This window comes from Orycteropus afer, unplaced genomic scaffold (assembly GCF_000298275.1).
Source record: "Orycteropus afer afer isolate SDZICR_OR568_19922 unplaced genomic scaffold, OryAfe1.0 scaffold00103, whole genome shotgun sequence".
Taxonomy (NCBI): Eukaryota; Metazoa; Chordata; class Mammalia; order Tubulidentata; family Orycteropodidae; genus Orycteropus; species Orycteropus afer.
In genome coordinates this window covers 3278387-3288468 of record NW_006921690.1, presented here as the reverse complement: position 1 = coordinate 3288468, position 10082 = coordinate 3278387, and the positions used below count along the sequence as shown (strand labels likewise).

General features: G+C 37.4%; 1 protein-coding gene across 1 annotated transcript in view; it reads right to left on the bottom strand.

Annotated features, from left to right (window-relative positions):
• Window positions 1-7238: 7238 nt before the first annotated feature.
• Window positions 7239-10082, bottom strand: part of LOC103199086 (APAF1 interacting protein) — a 34108-nt gene continuing 31264 nt past the window's right edge. Inside the window, exons 6-7 of the mRNA XM_042781308.1 lie at window positions 7935-8102; window positions 7239-7338 (exon numbers count right to left, since the gene is read on the bottom strand). Coding sequence (XP_042637242.1) covers window positions 7239-7338; window positions 7935-8102 — 268 coding nt within the window. The remainder of the gene's footprint in view (window positions 7339-7934; window positions 8103-10082) is intronic.

The following is a 10082-nucleotide window of genomic DNA, read 5'->3' as shown; positions in this document are numbered from 1 at the left end:
CTCCTTGGAAGGAAGGCTGGGCAATCTACTTCCATAGTGATACCGCCTTGGAAACCCAAGGGGGGGTCACTATGAGTCAGGTCCGAATCAATGGCACATAACAACAACAACAATATAAACATGACATTCATTCTTCCTAGGCTCAATTCTCTCACGATGGAATTGAGAGGCAGAAGTGAGGCAGACATATGCTTTTATCCATTATTTCCATATGCTTTAATATTTCTGGAGGGTCAAATTTCACTCAATCAACATTTTTTGACATCTACATTATTAACCTAGCTTTGCAGCAATACCATTTGAGGGGTAAAGGTTTCCCACCCAGTCTTGATCAGGGACATTCAATTATCTGAGGATGTCTACTCCCATTCTCATCTGTTGTACCCCTCCTGAGGCATCTTTTTTTAAAAAAATTTTATTGTGATCTGGGTGAAAGTTTACAGAGCAAATTCACCTTCCATACAGCAGCTCACATACACTTTGTCTCACGACATTGACTGCAATTTCCCACAATGCAACAGTTCCTTTCCCACTTCCTCCTCATAGTTACCTCTTCCCCATGTCCTTCCCTCTCATGCACTCCTGCCCCCCAAGCTGTCTCCCTGTGCGTACACAGCCCTTCTTTTCTCCCATGATTATTCTCTCCAAGGAGTGTATCTACCTAATGTAAATGTTCAGCTCATATGCCTGTCTTTTGTTCCACTGGAAGCCACAGGAATGTGTTCAATTGCAGACCTGAAAGGCAGCTAGGGGTCATAGTCTCAGGGGTTCCACCAGGCTCTATCAGACCAGCAAACCTGGTCCTTTTTACTAAAAAAAAAAAGATTTTGAGTTTTGTTCCACATTGTTCTCCTACTCTATCCAGGAACTCCTACATAGATCCCCCCTCTGAGTGGTCCTGAGGTATCTTTTGGACCATTTATACCAAATAGATCAACTTCCAGATGGTCATCAATGCTTGTGGGAGCCTTGCATTTGATGCCAACACAACCGACTGCTTCAAGAGCATACTTGTTACAATAATGTTGTATTTACAGGGATCAGGTATGTTGATTTTTACCCAGTTTTTATAAAATGATGCAAGGGTAAATGAGCATATTACACATACACACACACTATACAGTCTTTATATTTTTAGAGAATGGGAAATATGTTTATTAATTGAAAAATTTAACCATGCATAATGAAAGAGAACAGATCCTAGCTAGCAAAACAAAACAAAAAACCAAAAACCATACATGTTGTCATTGAGATGATTCTGACTCATAGTAAACCCTATAGGATAGAGTAGAAGTGCCCCATAGGGTTTCCAAAGCCAACATCTTTATGGAAATAGACTGCCACATCTTACTGGCAGAGTAGCTGGTGAATTAAAAATGTCCAAGTTTTGGTAAGCAATCAAGTATTTCAACCACTGCACCACCAAGTCTCTTCCTTACTAACTGTTGTTATTGTTATGTGCCATTGAGACAGCCCCGACTCATAGTGACCCCTCCTTGTGTTTCTGAGGCAGTATCACTACGGAAGTAGATTGCCCAACCTTCCTTCCGAGGAGTGGCTGGTGGGTTTGAACCACCAGCCTTCTGGTTAGCAGTCAAGTGCCTTAGGCACTATGCTACCAGAGCTCCTAAACAAAACTATACTACTAGTGAATCCTGTATCTAAATCTATACAGCATCTTTATGCAGTATGGAAATGAAATTATGATTTATTAATTTACATAAAAATTCCTTTATACATTAAAGAATACAATTTCAAATTGTGAAAAAAAAAAGTTTGAAGCCATTGTTATTGGGATTCATGAGACATGGTTTGCTCTTCAATCACTTGCTTCACAATTTCTGCCAGTTTTAGTTGATCCACTTTATCTGTGAATCCACGACCATTCCTTACTAACTAGTGAGTTCCAATTACAATGTCATTCAATCATTTTTCTAACAAACTCACTGTTGTCAAGTTGAATTAGACTCATAGTGACCCTTCCTTGGGTTTCTGAGGCAGTATCACCACAGAAGCAGATTGCCCAATCTTCCTTTTGAGGAGTGGCTGGTGGGTTTGAACCGCCAGCCTTCTGGTTAGCAGTCAAATGCCTAGAAGTAATTTAAAGAGACGTCAATATCCTTACTTACATTAAAAGTGACGGATGCAACTAAGCCTAAACCATCAATGAACAGTTTTGAAACTAATGGGAAAATTCGTGATTTCAAAGCACATTGATGAAGCAGTCACTACATGTTTGGTGGTGACGGCTTGATCAATTCTTGATCAATTGAGGGCCACAGACAAACACTATTGAAAGGATGAAATGATATGAATCACATACAAAGTACTGTATTGTGTAATTTAAGGGATTTTTAACATAATTTTGACTATTGGAGATTTTCACTTTACTCATTAACTTTCAAATCTAAAGCTGCAGCTCTATTGTATAGCAAAAGAAAAAAAATTATACTTCATTTGCAAAAATGTAGCCCTTGCAATAATAAATAATATCAATTATGGAAGGTAAAAAGTAATTATTAAAAGTATAGGTTCCTGTATTTATTTTTTAAAGATAAAAATTAATCATAGATTCAAATAATAAATAAAAATCCAATGCATCAATTAATAGCCCCCCCAAAATTTTCGGGTAATAATAGTCCTGTGGGATCAAAGATGCTTCTTGGTGAACCCATCGAAAATTGCATTAAAGACCTAAGTCCCTAATTCTTATATTGGAAGCAGAATATGCTCTAAGAGTGACACTCCCTTAAACTCACAAGAGCAATTAGTATTGTAACAAGAGAGATAAAGTTGAGCTAGTGTGGGGATGTGCAAAGGACTTATTGAATGATCTTGGTAAATTATTTACTCGGATAAAATTTAACCTCTGAATTTCATTTTTCTTGTCTGTAAAATGAGTAATACCCTTAACGGTTGCTGTAAGAATTGGAAATAATGTGTTTAAAGGTCCTTAGTATAATGCCTGGTACATAGTTGTAGCTTCTCAATAAATAGAGGCAATTATGATTAATACCATCCGTCAGTTTGTTATACTGTGGTGACTGTGTGTTGTTATAGTACTGGAAGCTATGCCACTAGTATTCCAAATACCAGCAGGGTCACCCATGGTGGACAGGTTTCAGTGGAGCTTTCAGACTAAGACAGACTAGAAAAAAGGCCTGGTAATCTATTTCAGAAAATTAGCCAATGAGAACTCCATGAACCACAACAGAATAGCATCTGCTATGTAGTACTGAAGGAGCTCTGATGGTGTAAAGGGTAAAGGCATTTGGCTACTAACTACCAGCTTTTCTATGGGAGGATGATGAGGCAATATACTTTCATAAAGATTTACAGCCCTGGAAATCCAATGGGGGTCACTATGAGTGAGAACTGACTCAGTGGAAGTGGGTTTTATTTAGTACTGGAGATGAGCCCCCTAGATTGTAAGGCAACAATGGACTCAAGCGTGCCCGTGATAGTGTGTATAGTGTGGGAACTGGCAAGGTTTTATTCTACTGTAAATGGGATCGCCATTAAGTAGGAACTGACTTGATGGCAACTAATGATTAGTCGGGGCCGACTCCACGGCACATAACAACAACAACAACAACAATGATTAGTTTAATGACCACAATAACTACTATTTAGTGAGCAATATGTCTGTGTTGGGCATCTTTCTAATGACTTAACATGAATCGTTTATTTTATCTTCACAACTCTTGTATATCTCTAAATCAAGAAGTTCCAAAAATAATGATAGGCAGAAATGAATACAGTGAGAACTTTAAAATATAATGTCAGATAATAAAAATTACGTAGAGAATTATGACAAAGAGATGAATTTGGATTGTGACTTACTATGACAGAAGACGACTAAGTGATTATCTCTAAAACCTCATGGTTCAGCGATTAGGGATTACAGATCAGATGAAATGAAAACCAAATTCCCTTTATCTTGAAGTACCTTTTCTAAAGAATCTTGGTAGGAGAATTTTAAATGTTTCTTGAAAGATGATATCAATATTATCAGCCCCATATCTAAGCACCTTGACTAGAAATCATAAGACTTGGCAAAGTTTTCTCTTCATCAAAAGGGAAGTATTTCAACAAATTGAAATAGAAGATGAAACTCTCCTTAGGATTATGACTTTACCTTTTTGACTGGGACACTCTCTGGGGGAACTATATTATTTTGAAGTACTTCCTACAAAGGAGAGCTGGGTGGGACCAAGAGACTCTAAAATCACTTGAGAAACAAAAGACATACTCTTGACTAAAATATGTTAATCCCTTGTTCAATCTAAGAGTGAATGTAATATCCTGCACTTAATAAAAAACGTGTTTGATCCAGATCTCTTACCACTTTAATCCTCGGTTCAAATCAACCTTCCTCTCCTTCCCCATTAAAAAGTAGGTAATGGAGAGAACAGCAGTCACAAGGGCATGCAAAGACTGCCTGTCTCCCCTACCACAAATATTTACTGAGCACCTATGTGTCTGGAAGGAGCTCTGGTAGCATACTGCCTAAGGCACTTGACTGCTAACCAGAAGGCTAGAGGTTCAAACCCACCAGCCACACTTCCGGAGGAAGGTTGGGCAATCTACTTCTGTAGTGATATTGCCTCAGAAACTCAAGGAGGAGTTGCTAGGAGTCAGGTCCAACTCGACAGCACATAACAACAACATGTCTGGAAGGATGGCATTACCATTAACTGAGTTGTGGAAGACTTCAGGAAGGTTGGGATGGGTTGGGGAGATAGATGTGGAAATAGGGAATTCTGTTTTGGACATACTTGAAATGTCTACTAGACATTTGTGGGGAGATATCAGATGAGTATGGACACCAGTGAAAATATGTGAGTTACAGATATAAATCTCAGTTGCTAGAGTATAGCTGATATTTAAATCCACGAAAATGGAAGACATCACCAAGGGAATGAGGATAGAGAAAAGCTGCCCAAGGACTGACCCATGGGGTACTCCCAACTTTGTAAAGCTGATGAGGAACCAGGAAGAGACTGAGGAGTTGTCAGGTGTGTTGAAAACCTGAGATAGTAGTGATGTGGAAGACAAAGTGTTTGACAGAAGAGGACTGATTATGTTAAAGTCTAATAGGTTAAGCAAGATGAAGATTGAGGTCTAATCACTGGATTTAGCAACGTGGTCATCCTCAAAGACTGTGATAACAGAAGTTTTAGTAAAGTGATTTGGACAAAAGCCTGATTTAGAATGGATAAAAGCTTGACTGGAGTGGGTTCAAGAGTATGGGAGAAGAGGAATTGTAGAGTATGAGGTGAGGTGAGGTGAAATGTAAAGATGGTGGGGAAAAGGCGTTGATTTGAGAAAGAGTAGTCACGAGCTTGGGAAAATAAATTTACTAGGGAATTGTAGTAGGTTTAAAGAAGTCTGGTGGTGAAGTGTTTAAAGCATTTGGCTGCTAACCAAAAGGTTGCTGGTCAGAACCCAACAGCTGTGCCACAGGAGAAGGATGAGGAAGTCTGCTTCTGTAAAGATTTACAGCCTTGGAAACCCTGTGGAGCAGTTGTACTCTGTCCTATAGGATTGCTGAGTCAGAATTGACTCAAAGACACAGTGGGTTTGTTTTTTGTTCTGTAGTAAGTTTGTTAGCAGTTATCAAGTGCCCACTTGAAATTTGTGGTCATAAATATTAAGTGGGAGCTCTGGTAGCATAGTGCCTAAGGCATTTGACAGCTAACCAGAAGGCTGGTGGTTCAAACCCACTGGTCACTCCTTAGAAGACTGGGCAATCTACTTCCATAGAGATACCATCTTGGAAACCCAAGGAGGGCTCGCTATGAGTCGGATTTGACTTGACGGCACTGAGTTTGGTTTTGTTTTTAAATATCAAGTAAGATCAGTTGATGTGGTTATGTAAATGAAAATTTGGCTTAACAAGGATTGGGTTCTTTGCCAGGTGAGAAGACAGATACATGGGGTTAGGATGTTGTGGTTATATAAATGAAAATTTGGCTAAACAAGGATTGAGTTCTTTGTCAGGTGAGAAGACAGATACATGGGGTTAGGATGTTGTGGTTATATAAATGAAAATGTGGCTTAACAAGGATTGAGTTCTTTGTCAGGTGAGCAAGACAGATACATGGGGTTAGGATGTATTGAAATGGTTCAAATACCATGCAATCAATGTTTTATAAGGAAGTAAGGACATAAAGAGAGTAATATATAATGTAAAGCGGTAAAATCAAGGGATTAGAAAACTAGATGAGGTTAGAGAATTGCTGGAAGAACTGGATTAAATGAGCTCAAAGGGTGGAAGATGATAATCTGAAAGGTGGGTACATGGAATTGAGATTTTGGATGCAGTGTAATTATTATTCATTTTCTCCCCAATTAAAAAAATAACAACATTAACAACAACAACAACAAAAATCCTTTAAGATCAAGTTGATGTTACTTTTGGCTACATTTGAAAAGCACTTTCCTGTTTACATCACTGGTTTGGTCGGGGTTTGTTTGACTACAGGAGTTTGAGTCAATACTTCCTGACTATAATTTCACAATCAATTCCAATATGAAATGACTGTCCTAAACTATATTATCGAGGAAATCTTTAAAATTGTTTTGACAGTAACACTGAGGGGTAAGTTCGGCCTTAACTTTTTAATCATAACGTTTTTGACCGTTGTTGTTCTTAGGTGCCATGGAGTCAGCTCTGACTCTCAGCGACCCTGTGTGCAACCGAACAAAACACTGCTCTGCTCCATCCTCACAACTGTCACTATGCTTGAGCCCACTGTTGTAGTCACTGTGTCAATCTGTCTTGTTGAAGGTCTTCATCTTTTTCTCTGACCCTTAATTTTTCTGATATCAATATTAAAAAAAAAATGCTCATTACATAATTAAGTGGAAATTTCACAATGAATTTTGTTATCACTAGCAGCTTTAAACATTAAGAAGAATTCTAAGAGTATGTAAAAAAAGGAATCCATTTAAAGGCAAATACTGTGCTGTTAAGAATTTTAAAATAAACATAAAAAGCCTTGATTATAAAATTTTTATTCTACGGTCTGTCATTTAAAATTGTAAGAATACAAGCAAATATTATTTAATATCAGAGAAGACTAAGTAAGTCTGGTCATCTGTGGTATTTAGTGACAAATTAATAGCATAATAAACTTCAAAGAAATTTTTAATTCATTTAAAAAAAGTTAAATTTCATTTAAATAATAAATTTTGCTGCTTTATCTCTGTATGTAATTAAATTTTGTATTGGTTTACACAATTCCACTTTCTCCAACTGGAAGCTGTGTAGGATCCAGTCCGACTTTCTTCATTGATACAGCAATATCAAACAAATAGTCATAGCATTCACACCTATAAAAGAAAAAGCAAACAGAATATATGGTATTTAGTGAAACAGAGTTTGTCAGTTGTAAATAATTTCACTTCTCTTCTCCATCAAGTTAACTTTGTCCGGTTCCTAAGCACATTTTTTTTCTCAGTTGTAGGCAAATGTTTCTCATTTTGCCCCCAGTTTTAAACCTGGAAATGAATCATAGTGAATCATGCGACCATATTATACACTGCTCAAGAAACAAAAGAGAGTTTAAATAAACTATATACATAAACTTAAGTTCCACTTTTCAAAATAAATATAGGAAATTACTACATTACTTAAGTTAGCTTTCTTTATTCTCCCTACCGGTTTTAAACTTTGAGAATAGGATCTGTGTCTCCCTCCTCTTTGTAACAAAGTACATAAGGCCTTGCTAAATAGTTCATATTTCTGAATGAAAGAATATATACTAAAAATATCTAGGAATAATCATAATTATTTAAAATTAAACCAATTTGGCCAATAACAACAATTAAAAAAAACCTCTCATACTGCATCTGAAATCATGAAACTTTTGTTCTTTCATATTTAGAGTGTGGTGACTTGTCCCCAAAGTTCTCTGATTTACACTTACATGGTTTTAGCCTTCTGCCATGTATCTCCCCATACATACACTCCATGACGCCTGACTAGCACTGCACAGGAGTCTGGGTATTCATTCATTGCACGAGCCATTCGTTCTTTGAGGTCTTTCTCCTCTGGTGTATTCTCAATAATGGGTACTACTAACATATCATCATATCTATAAAACAAAACAGGCCATTTTTTCCCCCATTAAAACAAATAAATGTATTCACAAAAAAAAAATTCTCATTTTTTTTCAGTAATTAGTTAGAAAGACATTCTCTTCACATTTGAAAGCTACTCTCAATTATGAACAAGATGTTGCATGTTATGCACTTTGAATAAACATCTGTATCAAAAGACGCCTTGAGAATTTGGCAGACATTGTTCTAATCCTAAGTGGCAGGAATTTGTATAATATACCAAAAAACTTGTGGCTGTCAAGTTGATTCTGATTCATAGCGACCTTATATGACAGAGTCGAACTGCCCCATAGGGTTTCCAAGGCTGATAATCTTTATGGAAGCAGACTGCCACATATTTCTGCTACAAAGCAGCTGGTGGGTTCAAACTGTCAACCTTTCAGTTAGCAGTCAAAAGCTTAACCACTGTACGACCTTACTGTATCAAAACCTACAAAGAAATTACCAAGATCATGCAAGTATTTCCTTGAAGTAGAGACAATCATATTTTTAACAGGAGATGGGAAATGATAAATCCTAGAAGCATAAGAAAGATTAACAATTGAACTACTTATTCATTAGGAATTTCCCAATGATACAAAATCATTTAATTTCATCTCTACAGGACCCCATAGTGCCTCAGAAAGACAAACCAGTAAGTTCAAGTCTGATCTGCGGTTCTGGGATAGCAAGAACCTTCTGGAAAATAACTTAAAGGTATGATAATATTTTCAAAAGTAAGAATATGCTCTTTTTCTTCTTGTTCATGTAATAAGATACTAATAACTTAGTTACTAATAAAATTAATTATGTGTCACATGTAATATGTAATCAATCAAAAATCAGAAATGTTAACCTTGTTACAGGAATTTCTCTTGCATTGTAAATTTTAAAGGCTTCTTTATTATGGCCCCAATTCTTTTCTAGTGCTGACAAGAACCGCAAACCTATGTTTTCCTCTAGCATACACTAAACAGAAACAGCTTCAGATGCAAAATAATTCCCTAACAAAATAAGACCTGAAGCAAATTCAATCCAATGCCCCCATTTTACAGATAGGAGACTGACCAGATAGCTTAAATGAAGGACACAGCCAAGATCGTCTTTTTAACTGTTAAATATGATTGTTTTTTCACTCTATTATTGACTGCTAACCAGAAGGCTGGCGGTTCAAACCCACCAGCCACTCCTTGGAAGGAAGGCTGGGCAATATATTTCTGTAGTGATATCGCCTTGGAAACCCCAGGAGGGGTCGCTGTGAGTCGGGTCTGACTCGCCTGGCAATGAGTTATTATAGGGATGTTGCTTCCAATAGGGAGGACAATTATATTTACATATATTAATCTCCTCCTGGTAAAAATGAATTAATAGATGGTCCTTTTTTGCAATAGAGTAGAAGGGATCAAAATGTCATCTTTTATAATTTCTTTACCTTGTCTCATTCAATCTTCATGCCAGAGTACCATTGTGATAATGAGCTGTTACTTATTTCCGACCCAGCTTCAAATGGAATTGCAAAAGGCATCTTAATTTTTTTTTAAAATTGTGATTTGGATGAAGATTTACGGAGCAAATTCATTTTCCATACAGCAGTTCACATACACTTTGTCTCATGACATTGACCAGTTTACCACAATGCAACAGCTCCCCTCCCACCTTCTCCCCACAGTTACCTCTTCCCAGTGTCCATCCCTCCATGGACTCCTGCCCCCTGAGCTGTCTCCCTGTACATAAGCAGCCCTTCTTTCTCCCATGATTGTTCTCTCCAAGGAGTGTACTTACTTGAGGAAAATGTTCGACTCATATGCCTGTATTTTGTTTGGCTGGAAACCACAGGTGTGGGTTCAATTTCAGACCTGAAGGGTAGCTAGGGGCCACAGTCTCAGTGGTTCCACCAGGCTCTGTTGGACCGGCAAACCTGGTCCCCCACTTTTTTTGCTCCAAATAATTTTGAGTTTTGTTCCACATTGTTCTCC